This window comes from Achroia grisella, unplaced genomic scaffold (genome assembly GCF_030625045.1).
Source record: "Achroia grisella isolate CSIRO2021 unplaced genomic scaffold, CSIRO_AGI_Agris_v1 utg1847, whole genome shotgun sequence".
In the NCBI taxonomy this organism is placed as follows: Eukaryota; Metazoa; Arthropoda; class Insecta; order Lepidoptera; family Pyralidae; genus Achroia; species Achroia grisella.
Genome location: NW_026712687.1, coordinates 2228134 through 2251201, shown reverse-complemented (window position 1 = coordinate 2251201; position 23068 = coordinate 2228134). Strand labels below are relative to the sequence as shown.

Here is a 23068-nt window from a genome sequence, read left to right as displayed (position 1 = left end):
TAAGGGTTGAATTGTAAATATATCTGATGAAGTAAATGGTAAGAAATGTTCAGAGAATCTTAACTATCGTACCTAACAGTAAAAAAAATCGTGATAATTAAAATGAATATAGCAAATCAGAACTGGTACAGATAATTAAAATCAATGAAGACGGCCTCGGTGGTTTAGTGGTTTAGCACACCGCCTCACTTCCAATGGTCGCGGATTCGATTCCGCGCACGGTTTTCTATGTATAATGTGTTTATTTATAAAAAAAAATATCTATGCATTTGTGTCAGTTATCTAGTACCCATTATACAAGCTCTAGCCAGCTTAACTTGGGTCTAGACGGCGCTGTGTGTGTCCTGAGATTATTATTATTATTCATTAGACATTGAATTAAAATAGACAAATAAAAAACTTCTTCTATTTTAATATTGACATAATAAACGAATAAAACTGTCAAATTTGTCAGTCTGTCAATAGCAATGGATCACACCAAAATGTCTTAAAAATATTTTAGAAATTAAATCAAACACAACCAATACAATGCTACAATAAATACAATAATATCACGGGATGACATCGCAAACAGTCCAGATTCACTCCAGTTAAAGTTCCGTTGACCTCCCAACTTCATATAGCTGAAATTGAAATAATTTTTTGTGTGAAAGAAATCAGTACGAGCCTAATGGGTATTATTAATACTAAAGAATGTAGACGGAAAGTTGATGAAGCAACAAGTAATACTGGGTTAGTGGACTCATAATTATAAATATACCTGGACAATTTACACGACGCCATCTAGTCCGAAGTTAAGCAGACCTTGCGTTATAGATACTAGAATTACTTGAATTGTTTTTGTAAATTTATTCATATTTACCAAATAAATATGATAGAATAGGATAAAAATTTTTTATCCTATTCTATCATATTTCAAACTTAATTTAAGCATCTTTGAATAGTTTCAACATTTTTATTGATCTACCACATAAAGCTGACTTATCACAAGAAGAATGAGCAAGAAATTTGTGTGTTGCTCTTTTAAATAATCATAGTAAATTTACATTTTTCAAGTCAAAACATGTGAATACAAACTACCCACTAGCACTAATTTATTAGGGTCAAATATAAATACACAATAAGATAAAATCAGTCGTATTGATTAGAGCAGACCAGTCCCTACAAGCTGCTCTTGTTCACGAGTATGACGTATGAGCCAGCCATCACTGTGCTCGACCATAGAATAAATAGAATAAACGAAACAACAACCTTAATTAAGATTGTGTTACTTTTATATTGTTTTCAGTTTATCCAACTTGAGATACGTTACCATAGATAAAAGTAAATGGAAAGTATTCCGGAGGAAACAGTAAGTAGACAATGATTTCGTTTAACTTAAGTAAATATCAACTTAGCTGAATTATATTGTTCTGTACTTTGACACGTGACACCATTGTCAAAGCCCGGCAAGATGTTCTACATGATCTACGCATTGCTGGGGACTCCCCTGACCCTGTCTGCGCTGGTGGAGCGCCTGCTGCTGCCGGCCACAACCCTGCTGAGGGCCTTAAATGCATCCCTCGGGCATCTGTACCGACTGTTTTCAAAGCAACCAAGCATGCACGCAGTTATAGCGTGCATGCTACTGAACGGATTTTAATTAAACTTAAAATAGATTATACATCAGAATAACATATACATAGTTATCTACTTTGTACAGGTTTGGTGTAGAACAATATTTGATCTAATTTATTTGTGTTTTTATATTTAACAGGGTAGTTCCAGCTTATCCGGCATCATTCAGACCCCTCAGAGGCTGTCCATGCGGAAGCGATAGGCCTTGCAAGCAGAGGATCACACCTAAAGGAATTACAATACATTATCCTCAAAAGTGAGTTTGCTTGTTTCTATAGCGCGAGGGAAAGAAAAAATCATCAAATACATACAATTAAGTACATAGAAAATACCCAGACATATATATTACAAAACAATTGGATACAAATTTTCGCACCGGGAGAGGAATCCCATAACCATGGGAAGTAAAGCGGTGTACTAAACCACTAGACAGCCGAGGCCGTTAATTTGTCATTAAATTGTTGTCATCCAGGATTCATTGACACGAGATAGAATAATAAAACTATTGAGACGCATATATAAATAGGTCTCGTATATAATTTATAATCAAAATTAAATAATGAAATTTCGAGTCAATAATGCACATCCGGGAAAATCGCGATCAAAATAATATGGTACAAAATATGTTCAGCTTTATTTATTTATTTTTTTTTTTTATTTATTTATTTAGGATCAAAAACAGGTTCACAATTAGGAAACTTATAATTATTTTACATTTTCTACGTACTATGTTATTGTAAACCCAACATGCATGATCACAAATTATATTAAAGTATTAAGATATGTGGGTCGCATACATACTAAACGCATACAAGCTAATATATTTTCTACTTATAATTATGATGGTGTATATGTATGTAGTTGGTTGAATGAGGAAAAGAGATATGAGATATGTTTGTTACAGGTTTTACTAAAGATACGAGGAAAAATCATTTGTATGTGCGAATGTGTGTTTGTGCATATGAGTGTAGTGTGTGTGTGTGTGTGTGTTGGTGTGCGCGTATGTATGTGTGTACATCAGTATGACTAGGTAAAAAGAAGGAATTATATTATGATTCTATGTGCTTATAGTATATGTAAGGCTTTAAGTTTATTAATTACTGACCTTCTAAAACCTATATATGACAATTTAAATATATCCAATTCATTAAAGTTATCATTGTACGACTGCAAAATGCGAGTAATAGGTTTACGAATACCTGCATTAGTTCGACTTGCTTTAATCGAAAAGAGTCTATGGGTGCGTGATGTTCTCATTTCAACTCTGGGGGGTATGTTGTAATATATACTTGATGACATATCTAAACAATCATATTTGTTATTACAGATATCATAAAGCAGCATACATTGTAATTGAGAGCGTCTTAAGCTCAAGCTCAGCAATTTATAATGTTTAAGTAGATCATAATAGGGTAGTCTTCTACGAAAAAACATAAAATGTATACGTCTGAGGAACTTCTTTTGAACCATTTCTAGTTTATTCTTATATTTATCATAATGGGGATTCCATACGGTCACTGCGTATTCTAACTGTGATCTTACTAATCACTGAAACAGATGAATATATGTAGAACAGTTTCTAAACCTAGTACCTGATCTCATTATGAACCCGTACATTTTATAAGCCTTATTAATTATACTCTCTATGTGTAAATCAAGATGTAGTTTAGAATCAAGAATTATTCCAAGATCCTTGATGTCGTTAACTTTAGTTAGTATTGTATTTCTTGCAGTAATTTGTAAAACGATTTAAATCTTCTTGAAATTTAACATGGTCTTCTATATTGTTAATAGTATAATATAATTTTAAGTCATCAGCATATAAAAGAAAATTGCAATGCTTAAAACATGTATTAATGTCATTTATAAATAGTATGAATAAAAGGGGGCCAAGAATGGATCATTGAGGAACTCCTGAGGTAACTTGTATACAATGAGATTCAAATCCCTTAATAACAACTTTTTGAGTTCTATTAGAAATATAAGACTTGAACCATCTCCAGAGGTTTCCTCTTATACCACAAAAGGCTATTTTTTCTAGTAACATTCTGTGATCGATTCTGTCAAACGCCTTGCGAAAATCAGTAAATATGCAGTCTATTTGTTTGTTATTGTCCAGCCCATCAAATAAATAGTTAGTATAAACAAGTAAATTTGTTACTGTGGATCGACGTTGAACAAAACCATGCTGTTGGTTCAAAATTACATTATGGAGACTGGGATATATTGCTTTATGAACTAGTCTTTCGTAAAGTTTTGACAGAGTGGGAAGAATGGAAATCGGCCTATAGTTTTCTACATTCTGTTTTGAGCCACCTTTGTGTACAGGTACAATTCTAGCTGTTTTCCATATCCTAGGGAACATTCCATCACGCAAACATTTATTAAATATGTGGCACACAGGTTTACAAATAACAGCGGCAGTATTTTTTAAGAAATATCCATGAACACTATCTATTCCAACACCTTTACTAATATCTATACTCTTTAAACCTACTAGTACATCCTTCTCTAAGATTTCAAGATTATTGATAACATTATCAGGTGTTAAACGTTCATCAATGGTGATGTCATCCATATCAAAATTTTCAGAAACAGCAGACTTTTCAAATGTAGATTGAAAAAATGTGGAGAAAGAAGCACATACCTCTTCAGGTGTGTTTGCCTCTGAGTTATTATATAAGACCGAATTGGGTATGTCTGAATTATTATCACGATTGCGAATATAGGTCCAAAGATATTTACTATTTACTTTCATATTGTCTTCAATATGTTTCATATATTTATTATAACATTGTTCTGACTTCATTTTGAATTGTCTCCTGTATATTGAAAAAACATTATGATTAGATTCCGAGTTGAATTTTTTCATGGTTATCCAAGCACGATTTTTTTTTTCATATTATCTAATAAGTTCAGATGTAAACCAGACAGGGTATTTAAAGGGTTTAACAGTTTTTGTGGGTACATGTTTCTTAATTATGTCGTAAATTTTTTCGTAAAACATACTGACAGCATCTTCAGTATTTAATTTTGATAAGAGGTTATTCCATTCAATATTTAAGATTTCATTACTTATTGTCACATAATTTGCTCTCTCATAACAATATTTATCATATGACTTTGTTGGGAACGGCTTAAAATTATTAGTAGTTGGAATTCTCACCTGTAATGGAGGGTGATAATCGTCTGGTTGAACCAGAGGTAAGGATATAAGTGATATGTCAATATTTAATTTATTACTAATACATAAGTCAAGAATATTATTAGATTTATTTGTGTATGAATTATGCTGATAACAGTTCAACATTGACAAGAAGTTGGATAAAACTATATGCGATTGATTCATGTCATCAATTATTGGTTGCTGAATGCGGTTTTGTTAAATTTAATAACCATTAAAATTTAATTTAATAATTTGAGCCTAACAAATTAATATTATTTGGTAGTTTATAATCCCATATATTTTAACTTAAAAATGTAAAGTTACAACATTTGTTTAGAACAGCAACATGCAACTTTCTTGTTCTTTATACTTGTGCTGAGACAGATATCAAAATTGTTGTAACTGGCTAACGAAGAAATGTGTTTTATATTCTAAATTTATAGTTTCTTTAATATTAATATTAATAATAATAATAACTCTTTATTGCGCATACATAAACATAAGCATACATAACATATTACACTCTTGTTTATTACTTCACTTCAATTCTATTGTCAATACCATCCAAATAAATAGATTTTTCTCCGTATGCCTAGTCTTTATTTCTTTTACCTATATACAAACATAATAAAATTACAACAAAAATTACTGGTAGATTAAAAAAATAAGAATGACAATTCAAAAGTGGTTAAATATAAGTTTATTTGAATAAAGAGGTTTGTAATCTAGTTATTGTCTTGTTGTACAATTTAATTAGTAGCTTTTAATAATAGAGATAGACCATAAGAAGTTGTATACGTTGGTACCGCATTCTCACCTATTTCGCATTCTAAGATGTTTAGTTGTGGGATGAGAAAAGGTAGTGAAATTATAAGATAAGAGACATGGCAGGAATAGAAATCCCTGAGAGGTATCATTGTCATAGTATATGATAACGCAGTGTTGTTCATTTCTATAAGCGACGGTTATCACGATAAAGTTTAGTGGTCCGTCAGCTTACGTAGTATGTACAAAAAAAAAACTCATTTAGGAACATTTTCGTGTCTATTGTTTATAAAGGAAGTGACGTCATTAAAACTACATGCAGTTTTCACATTTAGCATGTCGCAAATATTGGTTCCATGCTATGTTAAAATGTTTACGTGTCACCGTTCAATATGTCACTACTTCCTTTCAACCCCTAGGATGTTATAGTGGACAGCTCGGGAAATGAAACTCAAATATCTTGTACAAGAAATTTTAAAATAAACTAGTGCGGTCTAGCGCATAGTATTGATAACCAAAAATCTTTTTTTATAAATGGACAATATGAGAGAGATCTTTTTATGTTGTTCATTTTTTTATTTTTACTGTCCTTATTGGGAAGGCAAAGAGTCTAGCCCATGCAGCTGTTGTTTTCCGTATAATTTTTGTATTTTAATTCTTTTTACTTTCTTACTTTTAGTAAGTTTTATTTAGTGTATGTATGGAAAAGGTTATGCCTCTGCTTCGCACAAATGTATTTATTGTAAGAATCTATTTTTTCTTAATAAAATGCATATGGTTCTATTGAATAGCTTTCTTTCTCTTGACTACCAACTTTAGACCACAGATAAAGAGAAAATCCTCTTTAAAATATATTATAAAATTGATAATAATACTGGTAAAACGACGTACACAAATACATAGAATACACACATAAAACTATTAAGTTATTATAAAAACTTTGACTTTTTAAATAACAAATATTGGTTTTTTTTTTTGTTTTGCAATTACAGAAAGAAAAAATTCATCGCATTTGGTGCAAGATTGAAATCTTCCAGAATAGAAAAAGGCTATTCAAATAAGTAAGTAAAGCCCATCAATTTTCTCTTATGTAATGGGAATAGGAATTATGCTAAAAACTGATGAGCCCACCTGATGGAAAGTATGAACTATATATACGTTACGTCCTCGCGTAATGCTACTACAAGCATTGTGCTCTGCAATATCAGAACCATAACCTATAAAGTCTGTGAAGCAGGCTCTAGGATTCGCCTATAAGTTTGCTTTGCAGACTTTGTAGGAACAACTGAAGTAAGAAGACGCCGAAGGCTCTACATAAAATCAACTTCTGATATTACTATAATATTTAATTAGATCTTCGATTAGATTGTTTTCTTCGCCAAGAGATCTTAAAAATCTAAGGAGGTAAGAAAGAAAACCTACTAGATGGCTTAGCAAGGATATATTTCTACCATTTTTATTTATTTTTAGTAAGAAAATAATTACTATTATTATATATCTACACAAGCTATGCCCGCGGTTACACCCGTATTAAATTTGTAGCCTACATGTTATTTTGATAGAGCTATATTACTATAAAGTTTCATCAAAATCCGTTAAGTAGTTTTTGCATAAAAGAGTAACAAACATACATCCATCCACACTCACAAATTTCCGCGTTTATAATATGAGTAAGATATTCTGAATTCTGTATTTATCGATATGCTTTTTGTTACGCAATTTAATTCATATATCAATATGCACAGAGCCACAGTGCAGTTAGTTCTCTGTTATGTATACAGAGCAATTAATGCCACAGTTTATAACATACATATTATATCAGATTTGAAACTACCCTGATGAAAATTGAACTAAAATTGAATCAATAAAATTAATTATTGTCCTAGTGAGGCAAGCCTGGACATATTCGCCATTTCATTATATACATCTCACATATTCATTTCTGATTTTGTTATATATTAATTTCGAACCCATTAAAGTTACTTTTATTTCAAGTACTTTTATTTCAACATGAGGCATATGTCCAGTAGTGGACTTTAGTGTACTTGATAATGATGGTGGAATGCAATTACTGACTAATTACGGAAAAATTAAGCCTCTCTGTCCCAAAATGCTATGTATATGCAGCATTTCTTGATGATCAGTTAAGCAGTTAAAATGTGAATAAATAGCAAACTCACTTTCCCATTTACAATATTAGATAGGTAGGGGAGAGGGCATCTTTAGTATCGGGGAATAGTGTCGTCCTTGCTAACAATGTACCATGTAGAATCGACTACGAGTTCGAGTTTCATTTTTATATCATCGTTGTTATTTCCATGAATTCGTTACGTGGGCTAACTAACCTGACTTCTCTCCCTACCATCTTTACTAGTGTCCCGCCAGCGTACACTGTTAGTGCAAATAGGTGCACTCTATTATCATCAATAAAAATATTTGTTACGTTTAATTATCATAATAAGTAAATGTATTTGAAACCATATATTAGTTGCTTCCATTTCTCTGTACATATCATATTAATCCAATATGAGAGACTGCAAATTGGAGGATTAAGTTTTATTATTGTCTATTATTCAATCGATGGTGTCAGAGAATTTAGATTTTATGATAATGCACATAAATTTACATAACGATATAAATTCTATTAAGCGGATGGTTTTTATTAAAAATAAGAAACTTAATAGGGCTATTTCAAAATGGGTAAATTAGAGGATAAAGAAAATAGAGATTGTGATAGAGATAATATAAAATTAGAGGAGTCGACTAATTATAATTTTATATTATTATGAAAAAGTTGGTACTTGAAGATTTTTGGCTAAAAACTAAGTGATTTTTATATCTATGTCTTAAAATTACCATACCTAATACCTATACCTATCTAATGATAATATTTGTATTATTATAATTATTAAAGGATTAATTCTACACTGTTCTGCCATTGTTTTGCACTGTTAGAGAAGGAGAAAAAACAATTACGAATGAGGTCTATTAACCTCATTGCTAGCAATTTACCCTATCATGTGGATCTCACGCGATCGCGCCAATACTGATTTAATTTCACCTAGGTAGACTATACGAAGCAGAACTTAGTCTTCTGGAATGCCAACTCATGAGTTTCAAATAGCATAACCAAGGTATAGCAAAGCGCTGATTTTCATTAGGACCTATCAAGTGCATAAAAAAATATTTAAGTATTTCTATAATTTCTTTATTACTCATAACAGAAGATCTTCTTCTTTCTAATATATAAATTTCTTGTGTGTTAGTTGCCTTACTCCTTCAAAATGGCTTGATCGATTTTGATGAAATTTTAAATAGTTATTCGATAGGTCTGAGAACCTTAAGGGTGGCCCTTCCACTTTTTTATTTTATTTTATGCTGTCTGTACGTATCTAAAATACATATATACTCCTTAATTTTCAGCCTTCTATCATCAACCCGTATTTTTATAGCGATATTAGTACTTTTGTTTATATGGCAAAACAACATTTAGCTGTAACTAACTGACCCAGTTAGTTACTAGCTACTCGGAATTTGCTCAGGGTTAACCACAAAATCACCATGGTATCGATGTAATTATAAGATATAATGACTTATTTATGTTTCAGTTAACATTTGTTTCGTCTAACCCGTCTCGAAATAACTTTTTAATTTACGTTATTCCGTAAAATAATTCATTCCAATTGTTTCAGCCAGCGACTACCGACCAAAGTGAAAGTGATAAGACAAAGGAAATTCCCAACTTGGAGATTAGACAGGATTACTTATACTTCACCGTATTTCAGGTAACGCTGAATAGGACTGTCGGCTGTGCAAAGTAATGGAAAAAACATTTTAACACAATTGTTTATGTGAATGTAACGTCCTCGGTGGTCTAGCGGTTTATCATACTGCCTTATCTGATGGTCGCTGGTTCGATTCCTCGCACGGCATAAACATTTGTATTCATGAATATGATTGTTTGTGTCGGTCAGCGTGTTTTCTATGTATTTATCTTTTATCTTATGTTATCTTTTATGTGTATAATATGTTATTTAGGCAAAAAAAATCTATGTATTTGTATCTATTATCTAGTACCCATAACACAAGCTTTAGCTAGCTTAACTTGGATCTAGATGGTGCTGTGTGAATTATCCTGAGATTATTATTATTATGTACATTTCGTAGTTAAATCATAGTGTTCGTCATATATCGCTGTGATAAATTCTAGATTTCATATATATGCAACAGTGATTTATGACTCTAGTTACTAATATATATAACTAGCTGTACCCATAGCTTCACTCGCATGAAATTTATAGCCTATCTGTTATTCAGATGTATAAGTTATTATACTGTAAAGTTTCATTAAAATCCGTTAGTAGTTTATGCATGAAAGAGTAACAAACATCCATCCATCCAGCTATCCATCCATTCTCACAAACTTTCACGTTTATAATATTAGTAAGATAAGATTCTCGTGTCACAGTGTTTGTAACATTATTCCTCCGAAGACCGTAACGTATTGACTGATTGTTAATTGTTTTATATACATTATTTAAATTATTAACCGGGTCTTAAGCTGACTGACCTGGTCAGCTCGTGACCACGGCTAGTGCAACCTAGTCGAAACGTCGAGAGAGGTAACCCTTTATTTGCCATAAAATTATTCGTGTTAAGACCCAGTTAATAATTTAAATAATGTTTTGACTGATTCTTATGAAATTTTGTGTGTATATTCAGTAGATCTGAAAATACGTAAAATATTTTTCATATATATAAGTGGTAAGCGTGACCTACCTTAATTTCTCTTTATATATTTTATTAAAACTTCTGTATATTTTTTTACTATTTCATATTAAAAATATATGCAACCATAATTTGTCAACGAATTATGAATCAAAGAAGCTTCTCTGGATAATAAGTAAGAATAAGATTATACATCTCATTCCCATGAATATACCAAATTATACGAGGAATTAATTTTAAATCAATTTACGAAAATTATGCAGTAAAAAAGAAAAATATGTCATTATTGTGATATGTTAGACCTACAATGAGAGTCACGGGCAGTTTTTGTATTCTTTTTATCCATATTCAAAATATGATGTTCTTTATATAATTTTTATTTTATAATACTTCTGTCACTGCGCTCTTCAATAAAAGACGTCTGTTTAAACATCTACCTATTTTCATTATTTTTAATTGATACTGCATAATTTTCGTAAATTATGTGTAATATATATTTTCTTCCTTCGCAGACCCCACATGGTAAGGTCTGGACCCTACTGAAATAGAAGTTCAAGTGATATAAAAATAAAGTTTGTTGTTAAAATAAAGGTTATGTTCAATACAAGTTAATAAATAAGTCCAATATATTACATGTTTAATTCTTAGTACCTAGTCAAACTATCCCAGTGACGTTATTTATATCGATAAAACTTAAAAAGTAGTTTGATATTCGATAATATACCTTGTTTTTATAATTAGAACGTCGCAATTATACGTACGTTATAGTTAGTTCGCCATAGTAATGCATTGTTAAAAAATCAACAATAAGTACGAAGAATATTAATATAGCAGAATATAAAAGTATTTTTGTACGTTTACAAGAAACTACCACTACCATTTGTATAATAAATAAATTAGTCGATGTAGTCGCAAATTCAAAATACCAAAATACAGTTTACAAAACATACTGCTAGGCGGTAAAAATAGATCAGATAGAGGTATTTACATAGACGATTTTGTACATACAGTTTCCAGTTAAAGTAAAACAAAAACGATAATTTAAAAATTATATGTATTTTTATAATCGTGTTCAACATAACAGTTTTGAAGAGAATAAGAACTGAGATTCCTGCCAGTTCTTCGTAGGTCGAAAGTACTCCGAACTGATGGTAGATTTGACATATCTTAAGATGTATGTCATAAACAGATATACATGAATAAAGATATTTTGATTTGATTTGAATGGTTTGAAAGTATTGTGAACAGCTGAACTGTAAATTAAGCAATCGGATGCAATGTTTGTTATTATGTAGAAATAGCATTAGCCTACAGATCATTTAATAGGATCGAAAGCAAATTGTCGGTCTCTCTCAGTTTAATATCTTTAGATATAGACCTGTTACAATTATTATATTAGTTTATGTCAATGAAGCCCTATGCGGCTTACTGTTTTATTACATTCACTATAATAAAACTTTACTAACGCTCATATGCCTGGGATATTATAAGCCCCAACCCTCGTAAAAGCTGCAGGCAATATTTTACCCCTTTCATGTCAAATGTCAAAATACGAATGCACGTAAATATTTTATGGTGTGTACTTTAGTGTGGTAATTTTTTGGACATGTTGAGCGAATAGCCTGTACGTTTTTTATTGCGATATGCCTAATATTTTGAACTAAGTTACGCCGTACTACCAAGGTTTTTCAGTACAACGGAATTGCAATTTTAAATCTTACGCATTGGATTCTGTTTACTTTGATACCAAATTTCAATAGATGTGGGTATAACCATTGTAGTATGGTAAGTTATATAATATACTAGTGGTGCTCGTGACTTCGTACGCTTGTACAGTTGTAGATCGCCAGCTATTGAAGGTGAAACAATAACAAAAATAAATCAACTATACGATGCAATTATTATTTTATTAATGAAATATTTATTAAAATTGTAGGTGGTAGGGAGATATATCCTTTTTGGAGGTATTTATCCCATTTTTAGTTGTATACTACCTACATTTAATAAAATATTCTGCAAGAATTTCATTCTTATATTACCTATATTTAACAAATCCTATCCTTTCTGTAATAATTTCGTCGTAATTCTACCATCTATTTTCACGTGAAAACTTAACACACAAACGGACAATTTTCGTCTCGTTTCCTTGTTATTATATGTATATATTACTTTATAATGAATAAGAAGTAGACATTGGTAATTAGTGAAGGATACAATGGCGTCTATTTACATTATATTTTAGAATATTCTTACATAATTTATATTCTCAGTAATTTTGTTGTTACATTGTAAAGTATTCTTAATGGAACATAGTAGCTCATTACACAAGTACAGATTTTTCTTCTATAGGTACTTGGGTCAGCCTAATTTCTGATTCCTTATTATTTATATAAATATTAAACTCGGCTACATGTACGATTTTTTTTAAGTGGATGAAATGCATTATTTTGACCTCCTATTATTATGTTTAACCGCTTTACTTCCGATGGTCGCGGTTTCGATTCCTCGCTACTGTGCAAACATTTGTATTCATGAGTATGATTGCATATATCGATTTGGGTGTTTTTATGTACATTATATATATTTTTACAAAAAAAGAAAAATATGTAAGTATTTATATCAGCTGCTTACCATGGGACTAGAAGGTGCTGTTTTAATTGTCGAGGGTTATTTATTATAATTATTCAATATTCAATATAGAGGTCTAACCACTACTACTAGAAGTGTTATGACTTTACTTATTAATGATTAATTTCCCGTTATTATTAAATACTAAAATTACTTCTTAATGCAATAACTAGAAAATAGTTCAACATAGATTTGGAGGACGTAAAAATATAATACTGACATGTCAACATTGTAAAGGTTGTAAATATATAAAACATAAGACCTTATATCTCCGGTGCCCTAACTTAATAACTTGAAATTTTACACTGATATTTCACTTATGTTGAAGGCTTCTACTAAGAAAGGATTTTTGAGAATTCTCATGGGAATAGAAGAAAATGGGTCAGCGGAAACATAGCTGTTGAGTAGCTATTAAATTATGAATGTATCTTAATTTGCTCTGAGAATTAAACCAACGTATACACGTTATATAATCAAGATATTTATAATAATAATATTATTAAAGAGTACGGCTCGACTTATGACTAATGACATGAATATAGTTAGTTACCTATTACGCTTTTTATAGTAAACATAATTTCTTTCTTTTTTTATGTGACAACCCTATAATTTAAAAACAGCAGGCAGGCATATTACAAGAAAAAGTCACATTACGAGAAAAAGCAGACCTTTAAACCGCGAGTAAGGACCAAACATAAGTATTTCAACCGGTTATAACATGGCAAAACAAATTATTCGCCCGCTTTTCGAGCGGGTAACGGGGAAATACAAATAGGAAAGTTTACTCTTAATTTTTTTCGCACTTCACTTGCAACCCGCAAATATTTTCAAAGGAGAATTTGCAACGAGGCGGAGTAACGATGTACCGTACCCTTGTCAGCTTAATGAGCTACCCATTATCCTCAACGGATTTGCAAAACTACTGTATTTAGATATTTTTATCTAACCAAATAATGAACAAGGATTACTGTGGGCAGTTAATAATAATATACCTGTTCTGATGAAGAAATACAAACTTAACATAACATTAGAGAAAGATTTGGTTACTTTTTTTTAATTTAAAGTAAATTAAAAGTAAAATTGGAAATAGGAATGTTTCTATTTTTTATTGTCTGTACTAATATTGTAATAATGATGTATCGCCCCTTCTTCGAGTACATTAGAGGTTCCTTCAGAGTGGCCCCTATTGTGGAAAAAGTAAGAGAAAGTCGCTTACGTTAGTACGGCCATATTCAAAGACCCGAAGATGACTACATGGTTAAAAAAGTGCTCAAGATACCAAACCCGACCAGAGGCAGTGACAGGCCACGCGCTACTTGGTGGAATAATATTAAGAAGCAGATGGACCAGAACAACCTTAATATACAGACAACCCAGAACAGAGTTCCCTGACGCAGATGTTCAGGGAGACCCGACCCCAGATAAACTGGGAACATGGGTTGGACAAAGATGTATCGCCCCTTCCATGGCAGATTACCGTTGACAGAGCTATGATCACGAGATCAATTTCAATATATCAATATATTAGTTTTATAATATTCATTAACATGTATGTTAGTCTATACGGTATTTATAATATACCCATATTATAAATACCGTGGTAAAATAAATAAAAATAAAATAAAAAATAATGATATATTTTTTTAGAATTGTAACGACAATCAAGCAGAACTCCTGATGACCAGGTCGTACCACTCACACATTTCCGTTCTGCAGGACACAAAGCTGTAATTTCACGATCTAATCCTTACCTAAATCAGAACACAACTTACAAAGCAAGCTGCTTTGCGGCTGAAATATGTGAGACAGAGATACATATGTAAACGATTTTGTATAAAGTTTGTATGTTTTTATAGTATAAGGGACAAACTAGCTCGGTAAATGATTACTGACATCCATGAACACCCGCAGCAACGGGAGAATTGCAAGTACTTTGTCGGTCTTTTAAGAAGGAATAAGCTCTTTTCTTGAAGGTTTCAATATCGTACTGGATTAGAAATGCCATTTCTGAAAGGTGATTCCACAATGTGGTTGTGTATGGCAGAAAAACGCATAGTGGAGGACCGCTCAGAATTAGATGGTATTTTAGTTTCTGGCGGATAGTGCGTTGTTGAAATTCAGCAGCTAGTATTAAGCGTAATAATTCTTCATGATATTTGCGGTGAAAATAAAATATATGATGTGCTTATAATGGATATAAAATAGAAATTATAGAAATTATAGAAATTATAATGGTCATAACTACACGACCGATTAAAAAAATATTTTTCGTATACAAACTTACATTACACGCAAGTATCATTTCAACGCGGAAGGTGTCCACTGCTGAACAAAGGCCTATCCCAAAAATCTTCACAACGCGACGATCTGTCTTGCGATGCTCCCATCTAACGCTTTCCAGCGATCATGACCAGTTCGGCCTTCCCATAATCTTAATTTTAATTTTATATTATAAACGTAAGTTTGTAAGTATGGATATATGTTACTCTTTCACGCAAAAACTACTGAACGAATTTTGATGAAACTTTACAGTAATGTTGCTTATATGTCAGAATAACACATAGGCTATATTTTATATTAAAATTTAGGTATTGAAATTTATCGCAGATGAGACTGCAGGCACAGTTAGTATAATAATAGAATAGGCGAGAAAAATTGACAGTATTTATTTTCTTTACTGTCCATAAATCATAGATTTTATCCGTATTAGCACATGTGACGTCATGCGCTTGTAATGTCGACACTTTTAAATTTTTTTATGTGTCTACTCATTTCTGCCTAAAATATGAATAGCGGAAAAAACTGGGCGGCCCCGAACGTTTGCGAAGCAATTTGCCCATATAATCTCACAAAAAGATAAAACTGTGCAATATGTTGGCGTAGTACACGACCGTCCACGGCCGTGACAAGGGTAACGGTCGATGGTGGATCTAATAGAAAATGATTTATATCTAAGAGCTTTGGGTCTTGGATTTGTACTGATATCCTGTTTCGTGAGTATTACTTTTTTTCTATCGCGATAATTTAATCGGAAAAATTTTGCATAATCGTGTAATTTAATAACCTAATTATTTCAGTATTCCGTACATTTTTTTTTATATTTTCATTCTTATTCACTACTTTGTCCTGGCAATTACAAATTTACAAACAAACAAAGGAGTTAAATATGTGCCACAGTTAAGTGATGTGCTTATCTACTTACTGTGAAATGAGCGAGATGAATATATTATTCAAGAAAGTAAAAGAAAAATATGTATGAAAATGAAATAGATGTTCCCATCATTCTTAGAAATCTGCCAGTGACACTTACAGCAATGTTTCAATTATTAGTAATGGGGGCTAGTGACTTTGTAATTATATATGTATAGTCCACACAGTACAGCGGTACTGCGTGGACGACTAGTATAGTTTTCTAGGGAGAAAACAGTATGTTTCTGGGAAATAAAGAATCATGGGTTATAAATTTATATTGAAAGATAAGATTATAAATAGAACAACACTTAAATATGAATTGAAAAAATAAATAACTATAGACCGACGAAATCTATTTTGAGCGTAGTATTAATTAGTTAATTGCTTTTATCTGTGCAACTGTTTAATAGTAAACATCTATACTATACTTTGTAACGTTACTTACGTTAAACAAAACAAAGTAATTAATTAAAAGTTATTCATTAGTTAGTGGAAATGTTAAGTATTTCCTACTAATCAACTGGTGTTTGCAATGGAGGAATATATAAACTTAAATGAGTATAAATGTAATTGTTAGAGTTGTGCCTTTTTCCTTTTCTAACACCCAACACAAAATAGGGTGTAATAAGTTTGTGACTGTTTGTGTATCTGTCTGTGGAATCGTATTTACCAAACAAATATATCGATTATGGGGGAAAGGGATTGTTAGTAATGTAGACTAATAACCCCATTGCTAGCAATGTACCATGTCAGGTTGACCTTCACTTCTCCTCCTTGGAAACCATAGCGGTAAATTGACATTTGCCAAGATGGACTATCTGATCTCATTTCTTTATAATCTTCCACTCTTCAAAATCTTCTTCATTTCACACATCCGTTTAATTGCTAATAAAAAGCAAGATACTGCAAATCCAATCTTTTCCAGAGCTATTAATTCAAGATTTAAAATTTCACCAACACAAAAGAATACGTGTTTACTGCTGTTGTTTTATAAGGACAGCCAAAAGCAACTTTGATTGCATAAGTTAACATTAACATTCGCCATAAAATCGACATTAACGTGTCAGGTAGAAATGCACTAAAAACCGGACAAGTGTGATTCGGAAGATAAAGAAGGCCCAGTAGAAAAAGAGTAGTAAAAAAATTAATATGACTATTTTTAAATATAGTTACACTGCTAAATCTTGCTCTGTACTATTTTTATAATGTTAATAAAATGATAAGATGAATACTATAATAATGAAACTGAAGTTACCTATTGTAACAATTTCATACGTAAAATTGTTACCAAAATTAGGTCACGTGGCAATACCACGTGATACATGTTATACGTATATTTTTACAGAAGACTTTTCGATCAAAATATATTTATTAAGTGTCTATTAGGTTATAAATGGCGTTGAAATTATTATAAACGCCTGTTATCAATATAGAAAGTAACCGAAACAATCCGCTTTTATGGGTTTAAAAATAATAAATAAATTTCTTTAAAAATTAGAGGAAAGCCCTAATGTAATTTTGAGCTTGATAATTTTAGACATTTTGTAACGGTTTCTCTTTACGTATAGTATTACATGGATTGATCGAACAAAACATAATATCGGATGGTCTGTACAATGTTTTTTTAATGAAATGATTGGTTGCCCGCTTGGGCTAATGGTCTACGTAGGCGGGGCACCAGTAGAGGATGATAAGATGAGCATGAAGTCAGGTCAATTAGCTGACAAATTTGCGACAAGCAATTTATCACGTTAATTTCCAGAGGGAACCGGGTGGAGGTCAGCCTGATATAGTATATTGCCTACCCCAACTGTACTACTATATGTATGTAGTTTTTTCATTATTGGTACGGAACCCCAAAAGTAAACAACTTAAAGTGAATCACTACCATTCGGTATTGGTATAACACGAATTTATGGCAGGAAATCGTACTTACAGTTACAAATTGTCGTTAAGCCACCGTTCGAGTGTTTCGCACAAGTTAAACCATATTATAGTACCCGGCTTAAGTTTTGCACCCCTGCGTGTGAATATGTACTAGGTACAGTCTGTTGCAATATTATTGGAGAGATTTCCTATTTTTCATTTTTTTACCCGACTACGGCGCAGCAAAAATATTGTTATGATCTTTTAATTTGATTGTTTTTTATTCTTATTATATTATTTATGTATATATCTTGGTAAGATCAGTGGAAAGAGGTGTATGCGAATAGCGCAGGACCGATCGTTGTGGAGATTTTTACGCGAGTCCTTTGGTCAGCAGTGCACGTCTTCCAGGTTGAAATGATGTTGGTTGTTGATGACCAGGTTGATGATCTGATTTCTTTTAGATAAAATATAGCTAATGTTTATATTCCTAATATATACACTAGCTATATTTTATCTAAAGATAACAAGGAATACTTTGTAAAGAGTCGTCTATATGTGTATCAGAGTCTTACCTATTTCAGGCACAAAGCAGATTTTTTTAAGATAATATTTTATCAAAAACACATCTACTTTTACTGCCACCAAGACAGTAACGTATATTCTATACCTTTGCAAAAGACTTTTGTAAAAGTCTACGTCAGTAATGCACTAATCATTACTCGTCCCATAATTGGGGACAAATAAACTATGTAAAAACAATCAACTGATTAGAATATGAGTGGAATTTTACAGTCAATGAATAATATTCTTTTCTCACGAGACTACAGAATGGGGCTCTTCAAGAAGGGTATATTAAGGTTTCTTAAGGGTCGGCAATGGGCACTTTACACTCCTGGTGTCTCAGGCTTATATAGGCTATGGTAACCGTTTACCACCAGTGGTCTGTATGCTTGTTTGCCACCACCATAGTAATAAAAAAAAAACATTATTATAAATTATCAAAATCATTGCATGGAAGCAATTAACAATATATTTCCGAAACGATTCTCTAATGTCGAGTTTCCTTTTTTTTATCTTGACATTTTCACTAATTACTTCTTTATAATGAGTCTTGTTTTGCGACTCATTCTATGAATTTAACGTTGAAAATGTATATTTTTCTTTTTCACATTATCTAGATGAGATGTTAAAATATTGGAAAGATTTTTCTTGGCTAATATTGTAAAGATGATTTTTTTTAAATACATATAACTAAAAGTGCCAGCGACTTCTTTCGAGAGTTATAGTGACCTTGACCAAATAGAGAAGAAAGTTTCATCGTTCTAGCTTCAAAAATGACGAATTTGTATACAAACCATCCCCTATTCATCCCCTATTTTATTTTACCATCTTAAGGGTCACAGTTTTACAAACGTTGAATGTCATAATATGTACATGAGCACCACACACCACCGCTCGTTGGTGCTACGTACTGTTGCCATTCCTGAAGACTAAGACGATATAGACGCATCTGTTTCTTATAATTCCACTGCCTTATCTCACACTTCAATAAAAACTCAATTTGCAAAGCAAACTCTTTGTTGACATAAATATGTAGGACAGAGAAACATATGCAGACAATCATATCCAATAGTACTGGTACTCTATATATGTTGTCAGAATCCTCTATATATTACGAAATTTATGCCAGAAACCTATCAGTAAATATTAATTCTTCAACCGCCTGTTAAACGTTACTAAGCCGATGTAATAGTCCAATTTCGCTACGTATAGCTTAACCTGCCACTGTCGCTTCTTAAGGAAACAATTATTCAATATTACAAGTTTATGTTTGACCCTTCATTTACATTTGGGATATACGGTCCTTTAATGTGATCGTACACGCTTCGATTAATCATTATAACTGTCTATATAATTTAATAAAAGTTTAAAATAAAAATAATTACCTTTTAACTTATATTATGAGGTTTTTCAAGAAGGATTAAGGTTTCTTAAGGGTCGGCAATGCGCACGTAACACCCCTGATATTTCAGGCGTCCATAGGCTACGGTAACCGTCTACCATCAGATAGGCCTTAAGCTTATTTGCTACTATCGCAGTATTAAAAAATGCTCTTTCTTGTAAGTGCATCTGAATTTCTTTTTTATTTCGGACTATTCGAATGCTGTTGGCCGCAGCTGGCCTTTACAGCTTTACCGGACGATAGGGGGCTGAAGGCTGAACGGCTGAAGGCCAACTCTCGCATGACGGATACGACTTTAGCCTGAGAGCACAGCTAGGAGTTCGATCCTTGGCTCAGGACGTCGTAATTTCGATCCCCGTTTGAATTGGACGGATGATCTATTTGAGGGTCTTAATTTCTTACCAGGTACACGAGAAAAATCTTTAGCTAGTAGCTGATCACGGATGCATAAAATTTAGTCAGCAGTTTATATTCCACATGATGACAGCTGAGGTCACTTAAGTGAGTTATAAATCATTACACTACGAGTCTAGTTTTTAATTTTTCAAAGATATTAAAACTTAACATTAAAATTTTCTTACGACACCATTATACAATTTACATATTATGCACATCAAGCGACACGTGACACCTAAGTTATATGCAAAGTGATGGTACGATGCGAGTGTAGGATAAAAAATATTTTCGGACGTCCGTGATATATTCATGATAATCGGACGGGGGCCGGCGAATAAAACTTTATGTGTATTGTTCATTCTGTCGGATAGACATCATAAACGACAGTTTGTTTTGCAATAACTTGTGGGTAATATTATTTTATTAAATCTCTAGTGTTTGAGAACGTCATCTAGTGGTGAATTATATGAATTATATTCAACGTTATAATTATATTAAATGGTATATAAAGACTAAAGAGATTATCAGGATACTAATCTACGAAGTAATATGACTACCTATATATTTTAATATATATCTATATACTTTAGGACACTGTCATCTGAGCCGAACTTCATAGTTTTGTAATTTACATAAAATTTTGTTCATTTGTCTATTCAATAAATAAGTAATATATTGTAATTCATATAAAATTTTACTAATAATTTATTTATTTTTATTTATTTATTTATATGTTTATAAACACAATATGAATCCGTGTGTTTGCTAACCCTTCATTACTAACACGATAAATATCGATCTATCACACAGTAACAGGTTATTTGCTTAATTACTTTATCTGATTTCTTTACCTCTGTAATTTCTCTAATTTGGGTGTTTCTCAAGGATTTCTTAATAATACGGTTTATTTTGAATGTAAAAAATTAAGTCATTTTCTAAACAATACAAAACCTTTTTTAGAATTGTGACTTGCGGAATTAGAGTTAGGTGAAATAACTGATATTTAATTACTACTACGATATTACTTTTTTTATATAATAAAGGTATAACATATGAATGTGGATGGTTATAGAGGAAGTCCAAAAAACAGATGGATGGACTGTGTGAAAGGTGATATGGTAAGAAAGTGAGTAAATAACGAGATGACTGCGAACAGGGATGAATGGAAGAGAAAAACATATTACTACGACCACAAATAAATGGGATAAGGAAGAAGCAGACGATGATGATGATGATATAGCATAATGAACAAATGAGCTTACAGCATACGTGATTATAAGTGATAATTTAACCCCTTTTGTTATGTTTGTTACTTTTTCACGCACAAACAACTGTATTGATTTTAATGAGACTGTAGAGTAATATATCTTATATATCAGAATGACATAGACTATAAATTTCATGCAGGTAAAACCGCGGTCACAATTTGTTTAAAATACAAAACTTTATTATTGTGCTGGTATCAAACCCGCGACTACCGCAATATATAAAACTGTTAAACCACTAAGGACTTTATACATTGAGAGTACGTATTTATTATCTAGTCTTAAGTAGAAGAATCTCATTTTAAGATGAGGGCAAATAGAATATAGCGAGATTAACGTTTAAGTTGCTTTTTTATATCATTATAGCATCTCTACAAGGGATTATTAACTGCTCAGGGAGTAATGCTTGCCTGTCTTATTTATGTCAAACGCAAGGAAAAAAACATAGTTTAACGACACTTGGTATGTTTCCTTGAAGATTTATTGTATTCTCGGCCTAGATGGTCTAGTGGTTAAGCACGCCGTCTTACACTCCGATGGCGGAGATTCGGTTCCTCGCACGATACAAACGTTTGAATTCATGAATACGATTGTTTGTATTGATTTGATTGTTTTCTATGTAATCAACAAAATATTTACATCAGTTGTTTAGTATCCATAAAACAAGCTATGTTTAGCTTGGGACTAAATATCTGTGTAACTTGTTCTGAGTTATTACATTTAAAAAAGTCTCATTACATATCTATTTCAAAATTGTCATGAATACTAATGCAAAGCAGGTATTCAAAGGAAAAATACTTGCTTTGAATATCTGTTTTGCATTAACGTTACGTCTCATTTATGAGTATCCACTAGTAGTAGAATTCTGCGATATTGAATAAAAAATACAAGTTAAGTTTTAAAATAAACTCTACGAAAATTTTCGCATTTTCTTTTGATGCAATATTACATTTTTTTTTTAATTTAAATTAAAATCGCTGTTTTCATATATCTTTTTCTTAGCTTACTTCCTCCAAAATTCGTTACGGATTATAATGCAGTTTTTACTGTATTTTACCTAACTTATTTTTCATGTAGGTCAGTTTAGCCGCTTATAACGTGACGTATATTGTTTTTATTACATTTTTTTTCTCCCATTTTCAGATAGTTTACGTGTATAACATATGTACATTGTAAGACATGGATATTCTATACATATAGCGTCATGTATTAAATATATACATGCAGATAAGCCGTGCAAAGTTAGTCCGAGTCACTAATACGCTAATAAATTGAGAAAAGTATATAAAACTTGTAAAATTACCCGATATAATGGCCGAGAAAAATGGCAAATATTCGAGAAGATCGAAGTTCAGTAACTTTCGATAGTGGTGTCCATCGTGACATAGTGTCGTGATCGACAAATGGCTCGCTAGTTCCGCTCACACGGAAAATCTGCTTTTAACTCCCCCGGGGAAAGGGTTAACCGTATTTGTCTTT

General features: G+C 31.8%; 1 protein-coding gene across 1 annotated transcript; it reads left to right on the top strand.

Annotated features, from left to right (window-relative positions):
- Positions 1-465: 465 nt before the first annotated feature.
- On the top strand, positions 466-10891 carry LOC131841593 (uncharacterized). The gene is made up of 6 exons (XM_059189914.1): positions 466-732; positions 1289-1351; positions 1757-1873; positions 6541-6609; positions 9241-9333; positions 10789-10891. The coding sequence occupies exons 1-6, from the start codon at positions 671-673 to the stop codon at positions 10817-10819; spliced, it is 435 nt and encodes a 144-aa protein (XP_059045897.1). The 5' UTR covers positions 466-670; the 3' UTR covers positions 10820-10891.
- Positions 10892-23068: the final 12177 nt, after the last annotated feature.